Raw genomic sequence first — 23,844 nt, forward strand, 5'->3', positions numbered from 1 at the left:
AAACTCCCACCACCTGACTTTTTTGCTCCAGAACTGTAGCAAGGATAGGTTCTCTGAGCCATCCTGCTGTGTTGTCATCCTGTCCCACAAACAGGCAGGAGTTCGGTACTCTGCTGCCTGTTGCTACCGTCAGATTACTTACTGTCCTTATTCATTTTAGCTTTTATTATTGTTACAGTCTCTCAAACCACTTTGATAATGAGTAGAAAGTATGAAAAAGAACTCACAGGTAATCTAGCCCAATCTTTTTTGGCAAGTAACTGAGGCCCCGAATGGTGACGTGTGACGTGCCCATAAATATTTGGTGGCAGTCAGCAATGGAATGCAGCCTTCTCCCTGCTAATTCAGCACATTCTTGTCCAGATGAAAAGAAAAACGTCGGGCATTGCTGTCATGACTGTGATCAGGATAAACAGCAAGTCTTTGTGCTCCCCTATCTTCCCTATAATAAAACAATGCTGCAATTAACCTAATTGTGTTCTGAGAGTAACAGTCTAATGAGATGCTACCTCAAAGCTGCTTTAATCTAATGGGTCTGTAATCAAGTTCTGAAGAGCCTGCTGGTCGTGTGTGAAGAGGGAATCCCAGCAGAATTCAACAGAATGAGTCTTTTTTTTTCTTTTTTTTTAACTTGTATCCAATCATGTATATGGTACTGTATAAGCTTGGGTGCAGGCTGTTGTACCAAAAATGCAAATGGCTTTTCTTTTAATAGGAACAAACTTCTCCTTGACATTTTTTTTTCTTCTAAGACAAACTGCCTTCTTTTCATGGTGTAAACTTTGTAGTTCATACACACTCTGGTTCCCATTCATCAGTTGGACAGCATCGACAGAGTGGAAGGAACACATACAATAGAAATATTTTTAGCCTTGTGGCTGCATTGGCAAACGTAAATAGCCATTTCTATATTTGCTTGATGCAAACATTCTGGCTTTTACTATTATTGATGTAAAAGGAATAAGGAATGTGGTTCAGAATATAGGAGTGGGAAACTCAGATTTGATTAAATTTTTCTTGAGTTTTTGACTGCTTGCTTCTCTAGTATGAATTTTCCTTACCCTATCTATGATTTAACAATACTTTTAATGGTTTCTTTAAATTCGATTATGATTGATTACTATAACTCAATTTTCAATAACCATAATAAACTTTTATGAGTGTTACTTTAAAGTGCGTAGACAATAAGATTTTCCTGGACTGATACTGTCTTTCTTGAACCTGTTTGTTCGACTTAGAAAGCTGCTCTGCTCAAACACTTGATATTATTATTATTAGCTAGATTAGATTGAACCTCACATGTAGGTGATTGGTACAGAAATTACCTAATATTAAAATGCAGTCATTTCTAATTAAAATCAAGCCAGCAGTCAGTGTAGTTTCAAATAACTATTGCCTGGAATGGCAACCTTCTGTATTCCCAGAAGCTGCCGTGGCTATATGGTTATGGAGCTGCCATTTAACATTTCAGAATTAATAAAGCTGTGCATGTCTAATTCCTGGTAATACTTCACAGAACGTTAAAGGAGGAAAACATCCAAATCCAATGACTACAGGAAGCCTTTGTGTGTTTGCCTCTGTGACCCGAGTGCCTAGTACAACATCGCTGGGCCACAGCCCTGCCTCTTCCTGGGGACAGCTCAGAGATGCCCGCAGGGCAGGCTCGGGACCCGCCCGAGTTAGAGGAGCTCCAGGCTTCCAGCCTTCTGACGTCTGTTCTCCTCTCTCCCCCGTGTGAACCCCTAGTTCTCGTTCTACGGGAACCTGTCTCCGCGGCGCGCACTGTACCGCACTCTCTCGGACGAGAGCATCTGCAGCCATCGCAGGGGCTCTTCCTTCGGCAGCTCCCGCAGCTCCGTCCTTGACCAGGCGCTGCCCAACGACATCCTGTTCAGCACCACCCCACCCTACCACAGCACCCTGCCGCCCCGGACCCAGCCTGTGCCCAGCATGGGGAGCCTACGCAGTGAGTGCCCAGGGTGGACCGCGCCGGCCTCGCGGGCTCTCTGGGGTGGGTCTCTTACAGAGGCTGAGGGACTTGCTTATTCTTTAATCTCTAGATGTCATTTGGTTGGGTGTTTGTGTTTTTTTAGTAATTTTTAAAGGTGATAAAGCCCCAAAGTGGACATTTTTCAAAAGTTAAGCACTACTGCCAATTTTGCAGAAAATTGAAAATTAAACATTTTTATTGGGGAAAAAACTAGCCTCTCTACTATAACTGGGCTATTATGTCTGTAAAGAAAAAATGTCTAAAACTCGATTTTATAAAGAGAAAATGGTGACACAGGGCAGATTTCCTGGTGGTCAGCATGCAGGGAGGAAGGTTGATTTCCTTTCCTTCTATGTCTGCTGCTTCCTAATCTTTAAGACCTGTTGATGGTGATGGTGAAGGTGGCTCCTGGGCATCAGGATATGTGGGTCCAAGTCCCATCACTTAGATTCTGTGTGTCCAGTTCACTCTTAATATATTAGCCATGGGTTGGCTAGATACTTTCTAAATGATTTTCCTTCAGATCCTAAAATCTTTCCTTTTTATGTAGTGTTAGTTCCTTATTAACGTGTCAGTATTGAAGGGTGATTTTTTTTTAACATTAGTTAGCTTCATTTTCTTTGTTCATAGTTAATTTCTGTTGTGCAGAAAGAATGAGGATCTAATCAAATATATTCATCATCAGGGGTTTTTTTGTTGTTGTTTGAATTTCCTCATAGAAAGCATTATCTTTAGAATCCTTTAGAACCAATTTGAATCTCATAATACACATGTAAGTCCCAAGCTAAATGACATAAAAGCTGTAATAATCTTTCTAATGTTTAACATAATTGGGAATGAACCTGGTCTCATAAAATTCTTAATCTATTTCTTTAAGTAACATAATATCCTGCTTGTTATGAAAAGTCCTTTTGCCCAAACTGGAGAAACCTTTATACTCTTTCTTGATAAAGATATGAAGGTCAGACAGACATATTCTAATATCCTAATATTTCTGCAAATGTTTGTCCTTTTTTGTAAATAGATGACTTTAATGGCCTCATAAAAGCTTTCCTGAAACCAGTAAAACTATTTTCTTGCAAATGTTATATCGTTCACTTAAAACGCTTGAGGTGTGATGGTGAAATCTACGGGATAAATGTTAATATAGTTCTTACATTCATTTGCTTCCACATGGAGAACACACAATTGATCGTTAAACATCACAGATTTGAACTGCAGGGGTCCACTTACACACAAATTTTTTCCAGTGTAAATATCACAGTCTTGTATGCGCCATGGTTGGTTGAATCAGGGGATGTGGCACCTCGGATATGGGGGCCAACTATACAGTTATACACAGATTTTCCATTGCATGGGAAGTCCACACACCTAACCACCACATTGCTCAAGGGTCAACTGTATATTCTCTTTTTTGTTTAACTTTTGTTCTTAATAAATGTTAGTTACTTAGAGCCATCTTAGTGTCACAGCGAAAGTGAGCAGAAGGCACATAGATTCCCACCTACACACCCCTTATCCCCCACAGGCACAGTCTCCCCATTATCAATACCCCTCACCATGGGCATGCGTCACAGAACATCAACACATCTTCGTTACCCAAAGTACATAGTTTTCGTTAGGGTTCACTCTTGTCATTCATTCTATGAGTTTGAACAAATGCATGACGACGCATATCTACCATTATAGTATAACACAGAATATTTTCATCTCCTTTAAATTCCTTTGTGCTCGCCCTGTTCATCCCTGTCTCCTAACTCCTGGTAATCACTGGTCATTTTATGTCTCCATAGTTGTATCCTTTCCAGATTGTCGTATAGTTGGGACCATGCAGGAGATAGACTTTCCAGATTGGCTTCTTTAGTATTTCATTTAGTAAAATGCATTCAGTGTCCCTCCATGGCTTTCCATGGCCTGATAGCTCACTTCCTTTTAGTGCTGACTACTGTTCTATTGTCTAGATATGCCGATTTAGTTATCCACTTACCTACTAAAGAACTGTATTTTTATTTTACTATGCTCAAAGGCGCAGTTGAAAGCAGGCAGGAGAGATGTTCGCTACCCAAGTTTAAAACTGCCTGACTTGAATCCATGGTCTGCTCCTCTAGGAAAAGCAGTAAGAATGGCCATGCTGTTTGCTCTTCTCAAGTGAAATCTTATCTGGCCATGTTGTTGTTGTTTCTTAGCTGCTAAGTTGTGTCCAACTCTTTGTGACCTCATGGACTAAAGCCCACCAGGCTCCTCTGTCCATGGGATTTCCCAGGCAAGAACACTGGAGTGGGTAGCCATTTCCTTCTCCAGGGGATCTTCCAGATCCAGAGATCTAACCCATGTCTCCTGCATTGGCAGGCGGCTTCTTTACCATTAAACCATCAGGGCATGTGATTCCTCCAATTTCTAAACTTAACAACCTACTCAGAAAAAAATTCTGTCAGTTTAATGAATAGAATGACAAAATGTCAATAAGGTAGCTGGGAGTAATTTGAATTAGTATGTCTTCCCCCAAAAGCTTGTGATTCTCTCCTTCCTTCCCACCAAGAGGTTCAGCTCTAAGGACCTGGTCGTCTTTGGGAAGATGCTTACCCCCTGGGACCCCTGACTCCCCCTGGATACCCCAGTGTGGGATGACCTGTGTGGTTATCTCTGTTGTGTCTACTCAAGGCAGATGTCCATCATCCTTTGCTTTCTGTGATTTCTGATCACTCAGCCGAGCCCCAGTAAGCAGATCTCACTCTGAGAGTGGTTCCAACAGGCTGACCCTGGAACAAAATAGAGTGGACACATGAAATCTTGTGCCCAGCAGACGTCTTGAGCGAGAAACAAGGACTACTTGGGGTTGCCTAGGTGTTTCTCTTAGTTTCAGAGACTTAGCTTCATGTCTTAGACTGGAAGTTAGGTTAGTGCTGCCAGAGCAGGTAGCACCAGATATTTAAATAGTAACAGAGGTGGAGTTAGAATACGCAGAAGGCACATGTGTTCTGAAGTTTACCATCATTATTCCTGCAAGCATCTGACCTTCTGCTCATAGAGACTCGTTTGGATCTGTTCCTAATTTGGACCAAGGACAGTGCGAGGGAGGGTTGGCAAGTCCATCTTTTCACAGTGAATCTCTTGAGACCTCATTGCTACCCCTTTTCTCCATGTAATTACCAGTCACAGGCTTCTCCTGATAGCTTTAGCTTCTCCATGTCTCAAAATTGGGCCTGTCTCAGAATCTTTCTTCTCCTGAGACCAGGATCTTAATCCAGCCTTGGGAGACAGAGGACGCTTAATAGGCACATTTTAGGTGTGATTCATGTCACAATTCATATATATTTCCTAGGTGGGGAGGACCCTGAATGTGCTATATCATTCTGTCTTCAACTTGCAGGTACAAAAAAATGACTTGCTCAAACAATTGTATAACATCTGAGATGTTTCTGCATTACATTTAGGGCCTTTGTTTCCATCACTGGTTTCAGAGTAAAATTCCTTTAGTGGCCCAGATAGGAAAACAAAGGGGGAAATTTTGACACAGAGTTCACAGGTCCCAAGACCAAAGCTACCGAAAGGTGCTCATAGCATCTTTCCCCTTCTAGATCACATGCTTACCTGGCTTCACTCAGTGTAGTCCCAAGCGTTGGCAGGTTCAGAGCATGTTTAAAGAGAACTCGTGATTTTTTATGTGATTTATAAAACCCTCCAGGGAATAGTAGAAATCTTCATAGGTAGGAAGACAAATAAGAATTCTTAAATTTTGGAAAATAAGAAGAGTATTAGGTTCTGTGTGTTCCAAGATCCTATAGTTGTGACACCTACGCCCCTCACAAAGGATGATCCTTGAAGTTTAAAAGGCATGGGGAAGATTTAATAGAAGTAAAAGAAATCAATAATTGCCTTCTAATTTAGTAGCCACTCAAGATGCCATAGACCCCAGCAGGAGACTCAGCGTGCGTGCCTTTCGCTTGCCCCGCAGACAGTGTCCACGGACATTAGAGGCAGGGTGTTCTCTGACTCCATGTGGCATTTCTTTCTCTATTTCAAATGTTCTCAGTCTCCCCTGTAATGAGCAGCCTTCGGTTTCTGGAGAGTAATTGTGAAACCACAGCTATTTGACCACCAGGAAATGCTGTCAGGAAGGCTCCTCAGCATTTATAACAATAGCAGTAAAGTCAGATTTAATAGATGGTCCCCAAGATTTCAGGGTCGGAATAAACAAACAGGAAGCCACACGATCAATGTCCAGGCCAGAGAGCAAGAGACCCAGGCAGCGCTGTCTGAACTTCAGCCGTCTTTTGGAAATTGCGACTTTGCTGGGTCCTTTCCTGGGCCGGCCAGAAGAGCAGCGTGGGCTCCAGAGTAGCACTGGCTTGAGAGAACTGGCCCAGAAGCAACAGGCTTTGGCACCTAAGTCATGCCTTGCCCTGCCCATCTGGAGAGCTCAGGGAACAGCCTGGTTACACCTACTGTGGTGGCTCCTGCATGTACTTCCCAGACTGCAGAGCAGCAGCTGCAGGACTCATCTGCTCGCTGATGGCTCCTCGAAGGCAGAACCCACATCCTACAGGTTATTCCACCCCTGGGTGCTGGTGATATGGTACCTGCCGGGACCTGGAATACAGCGGGTCCAGAGCAAACATCACCAGGGTGAACCTAACGTCAGTGACAAATATTATAAAGAACTTTTGGTGGTTTGAAGCCTTACCCAATTACATGATTTTCCAAACATTATAAAAAACCAGGTATTTTTAAAAATTGTTTTATATATATATTTTTTTATATTTATTTTTATTTATTTTTCACAGTTGGTCCTTGTTGATTATTTTAAATATAGCCGTGTGTATGGTGCTTTTCAGGCTTCCCTGGTGGCTCAGTGGTAAAGAATCCGCCTGCCAATGCAGGAGGCATAGAGATGCGGGTTCGTTCTCTGGGTAAGAAGATCCCCTGGAGGGGGCATGGCAACCCACTCCAGTATTCTTGCCTGGAGAATCCCATGGACCGAGGAGCCTGGCATGCTACAGTCCATAGGATCACAAAGAGTTGGACACTACTGAAGCAACTTAGCATGCACACATCCCTTCTTTCCTGGTTCTCCACCAGAGTTGGAGAATGTACAAAGGATGTCCTGGCTTTGCCTGTGGTTGTGATGAGCCCTGCTGTGGGATCGCGGGGCCTGCTCACCCACACATACCTCACTCACTCTGGGCAGAAGCTTCTGACCACCACGCTTCAGATTTGTGCCACGTAAAATCAGAGCCTAATCTTTAGCCCAGGACGATCAGGTCTCCTCTGTCAGTACCCCTCTGGGCTTTTGGGAGAGATGCTCTTTGAGCCCATGGAGCGGTAGGGACAGGACGAGGGTATGATGGACTCTAGCCCAGCACTGCTGTCTCCCTGCACTGGCCCCTGTTCCTGTCTCTGCTGTTTTTTCCTTTCTGCCTGGCTCCTGTTAGAACAGCAGGCCCCAGCCTTTTGGGCACCAGGGACCGATTTCAGGGAAGACAGTTTTTCCACAGACCAGTGGCAGGGGGTATGGGTGGATGGTTTCAGGATGATTCTAGCATGTTACATTTACTGTGCACTGTGTTCTATTATTGTTACATCAGCTCCACCTCAAGTCACCAGGCATTCGATCCTGGAGGTTGGGGACCCCCGTGTTACAGCCGGTCGGCATCGTCTGGTGGCACCGAGGAGAAAGCATGCAGCACACAGAATGTGTATTGGGTTTGATTTTAGGCTCTAAGATGCGAAAAGCTCAGGTGAAGGACTGTTTCTTTACAAAGGCAAAGAAAATCCTCAAGTTGACATTTCTTAGCAAAACGAACGTGACCAAGAGAGTATACTTTCTGTAGAAATGCTCATTCACCTGAATAATTTTTCACTCCCTGATGTTTTCCTCTCCAGTGAGGGGAGGAGAGGCAGGGGGTGAGGGGGTGCCTCATGCACGCTGGGTTCCAGCCAGCCCTGGGGCACCCTTCCCAGAGCCACCACATGCATGCAAATATATATATGTGTGTGTGCGTGTATATGTATGTGTGTGTGTGTATCCCTGACAGACTCAGCTGCAGGGAAATCAGTGGCAAGAGTAATTGCCACCAAGTCAAATAATTTTTTTACACTTGGTGCAGAAAACCTGTTTTAGCTGCTATCTTTGAGATAAAGGAAGTGATTGGCAAATGACTGAAGGTCCCCAGGCTTCCTGATCTTTCTCCCTGGGGGGTTGAACCTTAAACTCTGGGTAAGGATGGGACCTGGGTGGAGTTAGTCCAGCCTCTGCCCTTTGGTGCCTCCCTGGGTTCAGAAGGGCCATCAGGATAGGAGCAGACAAGGACAGAGAACCTCATGCAGAGAACATGCTGGAAGGGTTTATAGTTTAAAGCACAAGAAAGTGGAGGGGGAGGGGGGCAGGAGTGACCTTGATAAAGTCCCTGTCACTGGGTTCCCTTCAAAATGGAGGGGGCAGGGCTTCCCTAGCAGTCCAGTGGTTGAGTCTTCACCTCTCAATACAGAGGGCATGGGTTCCATCCCTGGTTGGGGAGTGAAGATCCCACATGCCTCACAGCCAAAAAACCAGAACATACAACAGAAGCGATATTGTAACAAACTCAATTAAGACTTCTAAAACATGGCCCACATCCAAAAGATCTTTAAAAGCAATAAGTGGAGGGGTGATGGTTTCACCTCTGAGTGGGGTGGTATTAACAGCAGAGTGGCTTCACTTTAAACTGAAGCTGCTTGAAGTAGGCTAAGAGCTCATGTGGAAGGTGCAGGAGAGGGACTGTTAGTGTCTTTCAAGGGCAAATCCCAGGCTCTCTCCATCCTGGTCCAGATGCCAGCATTTCACAGCCACCCCATAGGATGTGGGAGCGGAAATTACAGGTGCACTTGGTTAATTACAGCCCCTCCATAACTTAATTGCAGGCTCAGACAGCCAGGTGGTCATTATTTTGATTGGTCTAATTAGTCAGATGTGTCCATGAGCAGCTGTGTGCCATGGTTCTGGGCAGGTCCAGAAAAGGCGTGTTAGAGAAGCTCTAGCCTTTGGGAAATGTGTCTGCAGATGCATAATGACTTCTTAACAGCCAGTATGACTAGTGACGTAAGCACTTCACGTCCTGTGATGAGAGTTTAGGAGAAGAAGTGTACAAGGTGTCTTTGTACAGAAGACTAGCAAATACTCAGTGCAGGATGGGGAGTGGGTTCTGGTTTAGCCACTGATCAGACCATCTCATTAACTCAGAAGCGAAATTCAGTAACCATTTTTCTACATGGCAAAACGTACAAGAGAGATTGTACCAGACTGTTTTACAGCAGAGGCTTGCAACACTCTTCCCATGGGGAAGTCATCCAGAGGAGAACAGGAAGTGATCCTCAGGGTGGTCAGACCCAGGTAGTATCCTCCAGAGGAGCCCACCCAGGAGGAGCTCACCTCTGCTTTTCTGGTTCGTGGGGGCCTCAGCCCTGATCTTGCCCTGGCCCCTGCCTATTGGTGACCCCTGAGTGAGCCTTGCAGTTGTGGCTTTTGAACAGACAGCGGTGGGATGTCTGTTTCTCTCCTGGGACCAGAACCCCCCTGGGCCCTTCTGAAGGCCCAGCCAGGACCCACACTGCTATCTGACTGACGCTCTGGGTTTTTTTCTGTCTAGATGAGTTCTGGTTCTCCGATGGGTCCTTATCGGATAAGTCCAAGTGTGCAGATCCTGGCCTGATGCCCCTCCCAGACACGGCCACAGGGTTAGATTGGACCCACCTCGTGGATGCTGCCCGAGCATTTGAAGGTAAAGACATTCAGCCTCCGGGGCTGGGGATGGCAATGCAGGGGTCATCTGGGTTAGTCTTTGGATGCTCTGCACATCTTCCAGGAGGGAAACCAGGGAGTGGCTTGGGCTGAGACTTGGGGCATTTCCTTAGGGAGACCCAGGCATGTGATGAAGTGAGCCCTAGGCAAAGGGACCCCAAACCTGCTGCCAGGTCAGGTACCAGCTGTGGTCTGGCATGAGCCACTTTTCCTTTTCCACCTCTGTTTTCTTACCTGGAAGGTCAAGGTGATGACCTGGGACACAGACGGTGTCTTTCCGCCCAGCATGATGAGGTGAGACAGGATGGGTAGGCCCCGCAGAGGTCCAGGCTGCCCAGTTTGGCAGGACAGGCACAGGCCTGGGAGTCCAGTGGCTCAGAGTCCATGCAGACTCTGGTGGGGCCTTCTTGACCCAGCAAGTCTCTCCCTGTCTGGCCCTGGCTTCCCCCTCTAACCCTGTGGTCGGGGACAGTGCTGGGCTGGCTGATCTCTGGGGCCCTCTGACTGCCTCACTGCCTTCCACCATCTCTGGTGAATATTTCTGTGAATTTCAGAGGGGAAGCTGCTCCATAGCAAGCACGTTTTTTTCTCCAACCTAAAGGGGCCACAGACAGGGGCCATGCCTGTCTCCCAGGCATCCTCAGGACCTTACGTGTGGACCCAGGGGCCCCGAGTGACAGGGTTCCTGACTTTCTTCCATTTGTTGCCAAACGCTTTCCATGACTACGGCCTTGGCTCCTGGGTAACAAGCAGGATCCACAGAGGGCAGGCCATTCTGGGGCCCGGTCTGGGGATCTCCTGTGTGTCTGAGTTATAGCAACAGTGTTTGCTGCCACCACCCCCAACCCCAAAGAGGGGCAGGGCCACCTGATCAGCTCTTCTCAACCCCCACCCTTTCGCTGCCTGCTCGGGTAGTCAGTCCTCATCACCTGTGATATGCAGGCTTCAGGAAAGGAATCCACATTCTTTTCCTAGGAGGGACAGGTGCACTTTGCAGTCAGGCTGCTTCAGGTGGAGTCTGCCGCCCCGACTGCCTCTCTTAACAAGCTGCCCTGCTCGTCAGTTTCACTCATCAGCTGGGATCAGTGCCTCTGGTCCTAAGCACCTTTTAGGGGGGTGTCTAGAAAGAAAGTGAGTTAATCCGGGCTCTGGGACGTTTAGCTCTGATAGATGGGAGGAGGAAACTGTTAGGAAGAAATTCCTGCAAAACACCTGCTCCCTTGATGGAGAGAGGACAGCTGTTTTGGACCTGCCAAGTACTTGGTGGAGTTTGCATTTGGATTTACAAAGTAGTTGTTTCGTGTGAAAACTTGAGAATGCTCCTGTCTGCTTGGTAACGCAGAGAAATATTTCTCTCAACCAGAAGTTGGTTAGAGAGGACTATGAAAGCTCTAGTTATTTCTCAGGCTCCCAAGACTAGCCTGGTGTGACAGAGCCCCAGAAGGCATGACAGGTCTCACCTCTGTCCAGAGCAGCCTAGACAGGAGAGAGCTGCATTTTCTCTAGCATATTCTGTGTACACTTGTCTCACTGCCCAGTGAGAATCTAAGAACTTCTCTTCTGTCTTCTCTGTTCCCCCACCGCATAAATATTTGCATAGTACATACCACTCTGTTCTGCATTATTCACATCTCTGTCACTTCTTGTTGAGTGATGAGTTTCTTAAGGGAAAACTGTTTCTTAAATTAATCTTATCTTTATTTATCAAGCACACAGCAAGGTAACCAGATGAGGAGAGCTAGTACAGAGGAGCCAGTAGGTATAAGATGTACAGGCTCCCTGCACTTTTGAGCTGTTTCAGCTCATGGCGTAGATTTTAACCTCTGAGATCCTTTTGTATTTTGTATTCTTTATTCTGATTTACAACAGTATGTGTGTGGGAATATATGGAAATCCCTCGTGGCTCAGCGGTGAAGAATATACCTGCCAATGCAGGAGAGGCAGATTCCATTTCTGAGTCAGAGAGATCCCCTGGAGAAGGGCATGGCAACCCACTCCAGTATTCTTGCCTGGAGAATTCCATGGACAGAGGAGCCCGGTGGGCTACAGTCCATGGGGTCGTAAGAGTTGGACACATGGACACAACTTAGCGACTAAACCACCACCACCATGTGTATATACATATGTCACTTCATGTCTGTCTCCACCCTTGTTTGTGTCTTTGCTGGGTTCCCTTCTACCTCTGCAGAATAAAATCACTCTTATGAAGTGGGACTTTCTAGGGAGCTGGGCTGTGGGTGGGAGGTCCAGATAGCACAGTGGCACAGACAGCAGTGGCTGGATTATCCATCTGTGGACTGTGGTTGTAATCACAGCCCTACTGCTGGGCTGCAGGCCTTAGGACAAGTCACTCAGCTACGTGCTTTATTGCAACACTGAAGGTTGGTCACCAGTCCTCTGAGGTACATACTTGTGCTGGGCTTCAGCCTGCTCTTCTATGAAATGAAAACCTTTCCAGAGACCTGGCAAGCTCCTCTCAGCCCTACCCTCACATCCCTTTCATCAGGGTGTTTCTGAGCTGATGTTCGAGGCCAGCTGGGCATTGGCACTGTCAGGAAGGGAGGAGAAAGCAGGGACATCCCAGCTCCCAGTGACTCAGGGCAGGGGTGCCTAAGTGGGACAGATAAAATCTGGGATGCTGTTTGCTCAGGGAGCGGACTTTGGTTCCCTGCCCTTTCTGGACTTTCCAAACAACATTCTCCAGAAAATATGGAGGGAGTTGAGGTCATGTTTAAAAGTTCTAGTCACTTTTCGGTGCCAATCCATAGGGTAGTATGCCATCTTGAGACGACAGTCAGCTCAGGAAGATTAAAAAATTTGGCTACTCAGATTCTTTTGTATCAGTGTCAGCTCCACTGTGATGTAAGTGGACATGGTGGTGACCAGATGTGATCCATCCCCTTAACCACTTATTTTTTATTAATTAGTTTTATTGAAGTATAGTTGATTTAGAATGTTATATTAATTTCTGCTATATAGCAAAGTGATTCGGTTATATGCATATACATACATGCTTTCTCATGTTCTTTTTGTCCATTGTGGTTTATAGTTCTCTGCTCTGTGCAGCAGGGCCTGTGTTTTATCCATCCTATCTATAATATAGTTTGCATCTGCTAACCCCAGCCTCCCAGTCCATCCCTCCCCTAACCTTCCCCCGACTTTGGCAATTCCTAGTCTGTTCTCTATGTCTGTCTGTTTCTGTTTCATAGATAAGTTCATTTTGTCATATTTTAGATTCCATATATAAGTGATTCCATATATTTGTCTTTCTCTTTCTGACTTACTTTACTTAGTATGATAATCTCTAGGTCCATCTGCGTTGCTGCACATGGCGTTATTTCATTCTTTTTTATGGCTGAGTAATATTCCATTGTGTATATGTACCGTATCTGCTTTATCCATTCATCTGTTGATGGATATTTATGTTCCATCTCAGTTGTCATGAATAGCACTGATGTGAGCATAGGCAGCCCTCAGCACTTTAAAAAGAGAGGTCTTTACCAGGATGACCAGTTGCCCTGCTTGTGACTTTTATCTTTCTATACCAATTGTCAAAGCTGTTCCTGAGCTAGACTCAACATCATGAAGAAAAGATAATTCAGAAAGCCCCCATGTGCCTATTTAATCATTTCAAAGTAATCAAGGCAGTTCAAGATGCCTTACTGAGCTCAGACCCCTCTGGAAAACGTCTGGGCCCACACATGATTAGTCAGCCCGTTTGAAGACAGGCTTTAAAAAACGGAATGTATCCATTGGGTTGAGATACCATGAGCCTTGTATAGTGCCATAGTGCCATTTATCCCTAGCAGGCGTGAGTCTTCCCTGCTGTTCGGCCTCATTTATGTCCCATGCCTCAACACGTGATGTGTTGCCCTTCATCTAAGAGCTAAAATTGACACTAGACACATGGGTTTAAGAATCTGATTTTACTATCCTGTGCCGATTCCTATTTCCTTTGGTGTTGTAAGTGAGAACTCACGTAAGTGAACGTTATCTTCAAGTAGTGCAGACGTGGGCTTCCCTGGTGGCCCAGCTGGCAAAGAATCCACCTGCAACGCAGGAGACCCCGGTTCCATCCTGGGTTGGGAAGATCCCCTGGAGAAGTGATAGGCTGCCTACTCCAGTGTTCATGGTCTTTCTTAGTGGTTCAGATGGTAAAGAATCCGCCTGTAATGCGGGAAACCTGGGTTCAGTCCCTGGTTTGGGAAGATCCCCTGGAAGAAGGCTTGACAACCCACTCCAGTATTCTTCCCTAGAGAATCCCCATGGACAGAAGAACCTGGCGAGCTACAGTCCATGGGGTCCCAAAGAATCAGACACGACTGAGTGACTAAGCACAGCACAGCACAATGCAAAAGAACCTATACATTGGCCTGATCCAATCTGTTGTGACCTTGTCGGTTGGAATTGGAATTGCACCATTTTGTAGATAAAAGGAAACTAAGTATATTCCTGAACTTCTCAGTTTTCAAATTGGTATTGAAAACTTGCTTTGTTTTTATTTTTTTTAAACTCAGTTAAAAGGGACTAAAACAGTCATTCAAAAGAAGCTTCTAAAAGTGTTCCTAATTTTGTATATGGGCTTGGGTTTTGTAACCAAGGAAAAAGTTTCTATCAAATATGAAAAAAAAAAAAAAGAATACAGCAGCAGTACCAAGGTAATCAGCCCCAGTCTTGGTTGCTTAAGCATGTGTGAACTCTCCAGGTACACAGGGTACTCTCCGGGTACACAGACGATAACATACGATAACATACACAGTGTTGGAGGAATACAGATTCTCCAAGCATCCTGTCCACAGCTTCCCCAGGGGGTCACTAAGAGGAGGTGCATTTCCCCACACTTCCCTCCACAGGCGTGAAATGGGAATTAAGTCAGAAAATAGGAGCAAAACATAAACCAAAAACTTTAACAATTCAGACAGTTCTAAATATTAGTCTAGTGATAATTGTGCTCCCCAGGTAGCTTGGCAGGTAAAGAATCTACCCGCAGATCAGGAGATGCAGGAGACATGGGTTCAATCCCTGGGTCAGGAAGATCCCCTGGAGAAGGGAATGGCTCCCCATGCCAGTATTCTTGCCTGGAGAACCCCATGGACAGAGGAGCCTGGCAGGCTACAGTTCATAGGGTTGCAGAGAGTTGAACATGACTGAAGCAACCTACCACAATTGTGCTAGGAAGAATTAGGACTGTGGTAAGAGTATCTTTTTCTTTTCTAGTAAGTGAAGATGAAGAAGAGCTTGCCTAGTAAAGTCTTTGGACTACAGCAGGGAGTAGGCCTTAAACAGAAGAACTGCTTCAGAAACATATTTAAATGGAAAAACAAAGTGAAAATTAAGTAACTGTACTTCAAAAACATTCTACAGAGGTTGTGAAAGAAAACAAAAAAAAAAAAAAGGAAAGAAATCAAATGATTTTCTTAAAAAAACTTGCAATTGAAATTTCTGTGCAGTTTGTAAATTTAATTAATGATCATTTTTTCTTTGAATATTGGTAAGCCAGTATAAATTGGTTCAGAAAATGAACACATAAATGAACAAAATTAGAAATGAGGAAGGAGATTAGTATTGAATACATGAGAGATGATAACATGATTAAGGAATGTCACTTTATTCCTATGTAGGAATAAATCTGATGAATAAGATAATTGGATATTTCCTGCAAGAAAGTTGGGGGGAAAGAGCATGAGAAACAGTAAGTAGAAGTCAGAGTGTGGAGGGCATTGAAAAAATTATGCAAGAATATTTCCAAATCCCAAATATCACCCAAAACTAACGTTTACAGTTAATTATTTTCAAAGTTTCAAAGAGTGATAATGCCCTTGCATAAATTTTTCTTGAAATGTATTAGCAGCCTCATTGCATAATAGGATTTATCATAGCACATAGAAAAGAAAAATTGTAAGACAATCTTAGTCATTAATGTTGATGTGAGACAGCTTAGACGAAGCTCAGTCATAAATTGAAAAAATATTCATTGTTATTAGCAAGAAGTTAGCTGGCTTAATAAAAGAAAACCTTTAGTTATAATAAGTTATAATAGATGAAGTCATTAAAAGTTGTCATATCAATTTCTCAGAAAGGATATGTATAATAGAATTAAACCTATTTCTAATAAAAATTAAAAATTGAGAGATACTTTCAAACCCTGATGAAGAATATCAACTTTATTCCATATTACTTTTAAAGGTTCAAGTATAGTTGATTTACAATGTTATGTTACTTTCAGCTGTACAACAAAGTGATTCAGAAATATATATTATATATACAAATGTGTGTATAAATATTTATTTTTTCTTTTCATACTCCTTTCCCTTATATAATATTACAGGATATTGAATATAGTTATATAATACTATATGAAATAACACTTAATGGGAAAAATTTTTTTAATGTTTAAAGTGTATCACTTAAGTCTAGAGACTAAACAAGGTTATCCTCAGAGATCATGTCCTTTAATTTTGTACTGGAATCTAGTATTCAAAAGAATAAATTTTGAAAGTAAGGAAATATTTGCATGTATAATTCTATATCTAGAAAATATAAATCAAAAAGAAATTATTAGATATTATAAAGTAGGTATTCTAAAATATATTTCATATTTTTATAAGCCTCATTTCAAAGCATTGTTAGCATTTTCAGTTATCTATTTCTTTTTATTATTTTTTTTTTTTTTTGCTGGTTAGATCAGGATTTCTTTTTATTTTATTTTTTTTTTTTTTGCTGGTTAGATCAGGATTTCTTTTTATTTTTTTTATTTTTTTTTTTTTGCTGGTTAGATCAGGATTTCTTTTTATTGTTTTTTTTTGTTTTGTTTTGTTTTGTTTTTGCTGGTTAGATCAGGATTTCTTTTTATTGTTTTTTTTTTGTTTTGTTTTGTTTTTTTTTTGCTGGTTAGATCAGGATTTCTTTTTATTTTTTTTTATTTATTTTTTTTTTTTCAGCTATCTATTTCTGTATAACAAACCACCCTAAGATTTATGGCTGAAGACTGTAGTTTGTTATGTCTCGTGATTCCGTGGGTTGGCCAGGCTCAGCTGAGTGGTTCTTCTGTTTCCTGGTTCTTCCGTTGATGTCAGTCATGCAGCTGTATGCAGCTGGAGCTCAACTGGGTCTGGAGCATTAAGGTGACTCCTCTTATAGGCCTGTACCTGGAACACTGGGATCTGGCTGGAGCCTTGTCTCCAGCAAAGTAATTGTACTTCTTCACGTGTGACTTAAGGAGTCAGGAGAGCATAAGCAGCAGATATGGATGTTTCAAGACCCAGAGCATTGTATCCACCACATCCTATTGGGTAGGGGAAGTCCAAGGCCAGCCCAGATCCCAGGATGGAAGTAGGCTCTTCCTCCTGGTGTCAGGAGTGGCACGTGCAGCCATCCACGTAGCAGTCATAAAGGACACCTTAGCAAGATCAGAATAAATTCCTTGGGAGTTTACCCATCGTTGGAATCATAAGGAGAGAAAGCGCTGGGCACTTTGAAAAGTCCTGATATATGGAAGGATAGGAATGGATAGAAGCACACAGGAAAGATGAGAGCCTTTCCTGAGTCAATTCACAGGTTTTGTACCATTTCAGTTCAAATATCTGTAGGATACTTGCATCCATTTGGAAAATAGATGAATAATGGTCAACAATAAAAGTTTACTGTAAGTCAGTCATAATTAAAACAACATAGTAATGATTCAAAAAATAGAAATTAGTCCTTTTGAAGGGAAAAAAAAAAAGAGCCTAGACCAAAATCTGTGTATATTTAAGAGTTAAATGGGAGTGGGGTGGGATTTCCATACTCCATTTGGATTTAGGAATTGGAAAAGTTGATTCTAGAAAAGGTAAAGACAAAGATTGATGTTTTAGAAGCATGCCAGTACCATAACTATGGATTTTTGAGAGAACATACAAAATGTAATGGGACCAGACAAAAGTATTTAAATCTTTTATGAACCTGGAAGAGAACATTAAAGGGGGAACTGGGGAACATGGGTAAGATTTGTAATAAATTTGACAGGTGAAACCTAAGTGTCTCCAGTGAATGAAGGAACATGAACCCAAAAAAATATCAAATGCCTGAGAAACAAATGGTCAACGCATATGACACATGGTCCAAAAGAAGGATCACACAATAAGTAAGGACTTGAAAAGTGTTCAGCCACACATGCAAATGTAGACAATAATGAGCTACCTTGCGAGTATGAAAAACCACACAGCAGTTCTGGATAGTTATGAACAACACTCTCAGCTGGTATCGTTACAAAGATTATAAAACAATCCATCTTTGTGTTCAAGCAGTATGACAGCATATAACTAGAGCCAGAAAATGTACCTACTCTTTGACCAGAAATCTCACTCCTGAGAACTTGCTTACGGGCAATGATTCAAAAGAATAGAAAGCGTTCAATACAGAAATGCTATGCAGCATGGTTAAACATTAATTAATAAGTGAATAGATGGGTTATGCAACTCTGCTCCAAAACCAGTGTCTAAAAATTGAGAGCTTCATAAACTTGTGAGAGAGAAGGTGAGTCAAGTGCAGAATGCTTTTCTCACCAGGGTCCACGGCTGCCACTCCCTTCTCCTGTGATAGTTTGAAAACTGGCTGAGTCCCAGTCCTGGCTTGCTGCCATGTGGGCGGTTGTTTTGTTTTCAGGGAAAGGGGTGAGATGTGACCTCTGCCCATCAGAACTCCTACACAGCACCTCTCATCAATGTTATTATACACTGAGACCATCATCTGTCACCTTTGCATGCTTTTCACTTCCTTTATGTATGAAGTGAAAGGACAATGTAGGGTAGAGAGGGACCAAATGATATAGAGAGATCCCATCCCCCCAGTATGGTCAGGTGAACAAACCCAACTAGTAAAGCTGGCTGTGGGTCCGACAATGAAACAGGAGAAGGAGAGTGGAGTCTTTTTAAAAGTCCTAGGATTTAAGGTAGTTCTCATTTGTCATAGTATCAGGGGTGGCCAATTGGTGTGTTCTTGGGCATTTGTTAAGTGGATGATGTTGTCTTAAGTGGAATGAAGCATTAAAGGCAGCGTTATAAAGTGGTGATCAGAGACTGGATGTCAGTCCCACACAGCTCCCTGCAGGCCTTTCCTCCCCTCGGGGTTTCAGCTCTTCCCCACTGGTGGTAATTATTGCAAGCGGATGTGTGAGCTACTAGCATGTGCAGAATTAACTCATTTATCAGACACCACTGTGGAAGTGAAATAGTTCATGTAAGTGTATTTTCTGGAAAAGTACAAGTTTACACTTTTATTAGGTTACCTATGCCCTTGGTTTCTTGAACAGAGCATGAAAAGCATACATTTTAAACAAATTTTTAATTGGAGGATAACTGCTTTATAATTTTGTGTTCGTTTCTGCCATACAGTAACTCAAATCAGCCATAAGGGTATGTGTGTATATATGTATATCCCTTCCCTCTTGAGCGTCCTTCGCACTCACCCCCAACCCACTCTTCTAGGTCATCACAGAGCGCCGGGCTGGGTTCCCTGTATTATATAGCGAGGTGTGCGTGCTCACTTGTAGCTAGAGAGCCCCAACTTTTCTATAAGGTGTAGTGTAGAAAAGACATTAGAGCAGCTTTGTTTGTGGAAATGGGTTTCATTTAATTTAGCCTCACACGTGCATGTCCTGTATGGCATGCATCTGGGGCATATCTGTTCTCCTGTTCTGGCCCTCAGCAGACATGGCTAGTTGATCAGAGCACTCAGCCCTCAGGAAGCAGGCTTGGCCTTATGAGGTTCGTTGCTCCACACAGCTGGCCTGGGGTCGTGGGGATTATTTGCAGGCAACTGTTGAGTCAGCCGTCTCAGCTCAAGACTGATATGGAGGAGCCTACTGACTGTGCACCCTCTTGTTCAATGCTAAATGCACTAAGATGAGGAACTGACAGTAAACAGCAAGGCCCTACTGTGTAGCACAGGGAGCTATATCCAATATCCTGTAATAAGCCATAATGGAAAAGAATATCTATGTCTATGTCTGTATATAACTGAATTGCTTGGCTCTGCAGCAGAACTCAACACAACATTCTAAATCAACTGTACTTCAATAAAATAAACTTTAAAAACAAGAAACTGACATTGCAATTAGGTTTTTAAAAGATGATTTCAAGGGAAAACATGTACACTGTGGGTAATTGGATCCTTGCTGTGCTCACCATTTACATGAAGTGCATACTCTGAGCCTCCCTTTTTCTTACAGTCTTGTCTGTGCCTTTTGGTTCAATGTCAGTAATTTCTTGGTTACTGAATATTTATTATTACCGAAATAAGCTCTGGAGGAATAAAGCTTCTGCTGGAAACTGTCACTAAATTAGCCATTTTACAAAGTAGTTTAGTGTCTGTACTTAATCAAGTAGCATTCTAGTTGCATTTTAACCTCCCAAGCTTTTTGGATTCAAAGTGAAATCTTCTTTGTGAAATTACATTGTTGGCAAAAGTCTATTTTTGGCTTCTTGCCTCCTGACTGGTAGGACCTCGTTTCTCCCCAAGGAATGTTTGAATGGCTGCCAGTAGTAAGTTCTGTTTCTTCAAATATGTGGGTATTTTATCAATTAAGGTAAAAATAGATGAAGCAAGCCAAGATGTTTTCATTGAGATATTTAGACTTGATGATCAGAACCAACTATATTAAGAAAGATAGAAACTAACTGAATTATCACTGGGTTGCATAAAATGTGGATGAGTCAACAAAACTCTCTTAAAAAGTGAGAAAAATAAATTCTTTCTTTTCTTTCATTCCTTTTGTTCAGTAGTTAAATTCACTGTGAAATAAAAAATGTCTGCTGTTTTTTTTTTTTTTTTTTAAGTGGTAATCATTTCCTGATTCAGAGCTGTCACAGGACAGAAGGTTATCTTGGCACCCTGACAGCCCAGACCCCCCACCCTTCCCCAGAGCCACTGACCCCCAGCCTGTGCGCCCATCCTTCCTGCCCCACCTCTGCTGGTCACATCTCATCAGGCTTTGTAAAAGCAGGCAATGCCCAAATTATGCTGTTAATCTTTTTTCAAAAGCTTCTTTATTTTATATTGGAGTATAGCCGATTAACGATGTTGTGATAGTTTCAGGTAGATAGCAAAGGGACTCAGCCATACACAGACATGTATCCACCCTGTCCCCAACTCCCCTCCCATCCAGGCTGCCACACGGCGTGGAGAAGAGCTCCCTGTGCCTTACAGTAGGACCTTGACGATTATCCATTTTTACTATAGCAGTGTGTCCATGTCCATCCCAAACTCCCTAACTGTCCCTACCCCCATCCTTCCCTCCCCAGCAGCCACAGGTTCATTCTCTATATGCTGTTAATCATAATTAAATTACCAATTATTTCATCAGATGTATAAATCCTACTAGTCTATCAAATTGGGAACTTGGCCATCTCTCAGGAACATATAGTTGTAGAAGGTCTGTCATCCCATAGAAGGTGCAAAGTGTGGAATGGGCCCTTAAGCCTTTCCGGAATGTTGATTGAAGGACCCCTGAGTACCTGTCAGCAGGCATTGAGGAGTCATGATGGAGGAAAGGGACGTGCGGCTGGGAACCTGCTGTATGCTCCTTCAGGTAGGGTGCTCAGCACGGCACCCTGGCCCTGCAGCCTGGCTCCTTCCAGGGCTCCTGGCAGCTCCACCATCCTCTCTAATTCACAGGCTGTGTGGGACCCTCCAGAAACCACCAGCAGGTAGCTTCATTAGGAGACGCAGCCAGCAGCCAGGGGGAGATGTAATAGGTTAAATTAAGCAGAGAGCACCCATGTCACGGACCCCAGTGTGGTTTCTCAGCCAGTAATCAGATCATGTGAAAAAGCGGCAGCAGCGCTAACGCACCTGCTGCCTCCCTCAGAGTCCAACCGCAGGTGCGCTCGGGCACGGCGTGTGGAGGGGGAGTCAGCGTGGATGATGGGATGCATCCCTGGGCCTCACCTCCACCTTGCTGAAAAGCAGGGTTTTCTCTGCATGCCTTTCAGCATTTCTGGGCCAGTGTTCTTGTGTTCAGCCCTCAGAGCTGGGCCAGTCTGGTGCCCATTTCAAAGAATATCACCTTCCCTTTCCTGCCCAGCTCGACATTCAACGTGAAGTCACTGGTGCCGGGAACAGAAATGGCCCTGTGCTGTTTGGGGGTGGGGGCGGGGGGACGGAAAGTAGTCATGCTGATCATTGCTGCCCGTGCTGCAGATCTTCCTCTAAGGGTTTTAGTGAGAATATTTGCTAATCTCTCTCACTACCAGCATCTTCACCTTCAGGGAATGGGTCATTCAAGCAGACCCAAAATGCTCACACCTTCCTGCAGCTGGATTGACCTCTGTGTGGCATGCAGCTTAACTGTTGTGCATGACAGCCGTGTGTCCAGCCAGGACCATCACATGTGAAACGTACACTCTGACCACATTCTTTGGCGTTGTATTACAGCCTCTCAGGGGCAGTTCTTGGCTTCACACAACATATACACACCAGCAGGCATGCACACACTTACACACATCTGCAGATATGCACACACGTATACACATGTGGCTGTCTCACACCCACACATCTGTTTTTCATAGGACCTATCACCTGAGCCTTACGTGTACCCCAGAGGCTCTCAAGTGAGGAGAGATATTACTGTTCAAAGGAAAATTCTAAATCTTATTTCAGGTCTTGACTCAGATGAAGAACTTGGGCTGCTCTGTCATCACACCTCCTATCTAGGTGACTGTTTGGGGCTGACTGTGGGTGCTCCATCCTCCATAACCTTTCCTTTCTGTTTCGTTATCTGCACGTGTGCATGGTTATAGAAGCGCGGAGGGATGGGGATGCACAGGGTGACATGTCCGGGCCATCGTGTCTCAAGAATGCTCTCCAGGTCTGGAGAGAGGTGCCTCTCCTGGGTTCTGTTCATCACCCAATGCCGTTCTTTCACACCCAGTGACAGCTTTGGTGTTTCTTGGGATGTGCACAGAAGAAAGATTGGCTGTAGCAAACCCAGTGTCTGCTTGTTGTCCCATGGCCGTGGTGTCTGTGTGCCATGCAGCCCAGCAGGACGGCCGATCTGAATGCTTGCTGATTGTCAGCAGCTTGCCTGAGTTTGTTTTTCTTTGTTTTCTTTAAAACAGGGCAGTAACTGGTCGGGGGGAGGGGCAGATTTTATTTAGAAACTATTCATTTCCACCAGGAGACAGTGCCTTGCAGCTATTCCTAACTCTTCTGTCTATGTGTCTCCCCTCCCTAGACCAGAGAGTGGCGTCCTTCTGTACCCTGACAGACATGCACCCCGAGCAGGACCTGGAAGGGGCCCAGGAGCTGCCTTTGTGTGTCGATCCTGGCAGCAGCAAAGATTTCATGGACCCAGCTGGGTATGTGACCCCTGTGGTGTGCCTCCTTCCCATGTCCCAGGCCCCAGCAATTAACAGAAGCTCAGCCCAGAGCAGACAGGAAACCGTTCCACCTGTCTTCACCTAGTCCTGAAGGACCCAGAGAAGGGACTGAGCAGGCCTGACTCTGCTTCCTGCCCTGCTGGGCTGGATGGAACTTGTGCTCCACGGGTGAGCCCTGCCTGCCAAGACGTGTAGCCCATGCCCTGGATGGTGAGGTTGAGCTCCCGAGTGGGAGGGGGTGGCCCCAGTCAGTGTCTGCCCCCTGATCACGGCAGCAGCACTGGCCAGGGACACCTTGCTGACCACCCTTGCTCTGCCAGGCTGCACGTACTCAGCTCCTGAGCACACATGCTCCCCTCAACCCTGGGCCTTCACCCAGCCCCTCACCTCCCACTGAAGTGTGCCAGGAGCCAGCTGTCTCTACCCTTGTGTTCTTTTTGTTCTTTTTTTTAAATACTTCCTGCTGTACCACATAGCATGTGGGATCTTAGCTCCCCAACTCAGGATTGAACCCATGCCCCTTGTATGGGCAACACAGAGTCCTAACCACTGGTGCACCAGGGGAGTCCCTCTGTCCCTGTGTTCTTGATGTGTTCCTCACCCACAGAGTGTTACTTTCTGTCTCAGTGTCATCCACTCTTCTATCAACTTGAGTGATCAGCAACTTGCATGTTCATCTTGGTGATGAATTCCTTGATACTTTCTTAATAGAGAAAGGCAAA

General features: G+C 44.2%; 1 protein-coding gene across 10 annotated transcripts in view; it reads left to right on the forward strand.

Annotated features, from left to right (window-relative positions):
- The window catches only part of SIPA1L2 (signal induced proliferation associated 1 like 2), a 231,930-nt gene that overhangs the window by 203,157 nt on the left and 4,929 nt on the right, over window positions 1–23,844 (forward strand). For 4 of the 10 annotated variants that reach the window (XM_043925427.1, XM_043925426.1, XM_043925429.1 and 1 more), the window contains 5 exons: window positions 1,747–2,011; window positions 6,826–6,900; window positions 9,616–9,747; window positions 22,404–22,457; window positions 22,978–23,101. In XM_043925427.1, the coding sequence (XP_043781362.1) occupies window positions 1,747–2,011; window positions 6,826–6,900; window positions 9,616–9,747; window positions 22,404–22,457; window positions 22,978–23,101 (650 nt within the window). The remainder of the gene's footprint in view (window positions 1–1,746; window positions 2,012–6,825; window positions 6,901–9,615; window positions 9,748–22,403; window positions 22,458–22,977; window positions 23,102–23,844) is intronic. The other 6 variants (XM_043925430.1, XM_043925431.1, XM_043925432.1 and 3 more) reach the window with 6 other exon arrangements.

Source organism: Cervus elaphus, chromosome 15, assembly GCF_910594005.1.
Source record: "Cervus elaphus chromosome 15, mCerEla1.1, whole genome shotgun sequence".
NCBI lineage: Eukaryota > Metazoa > Chordata > Mammalia > Artiodactyla > Cervidae > Cervus > Cervus elaphus.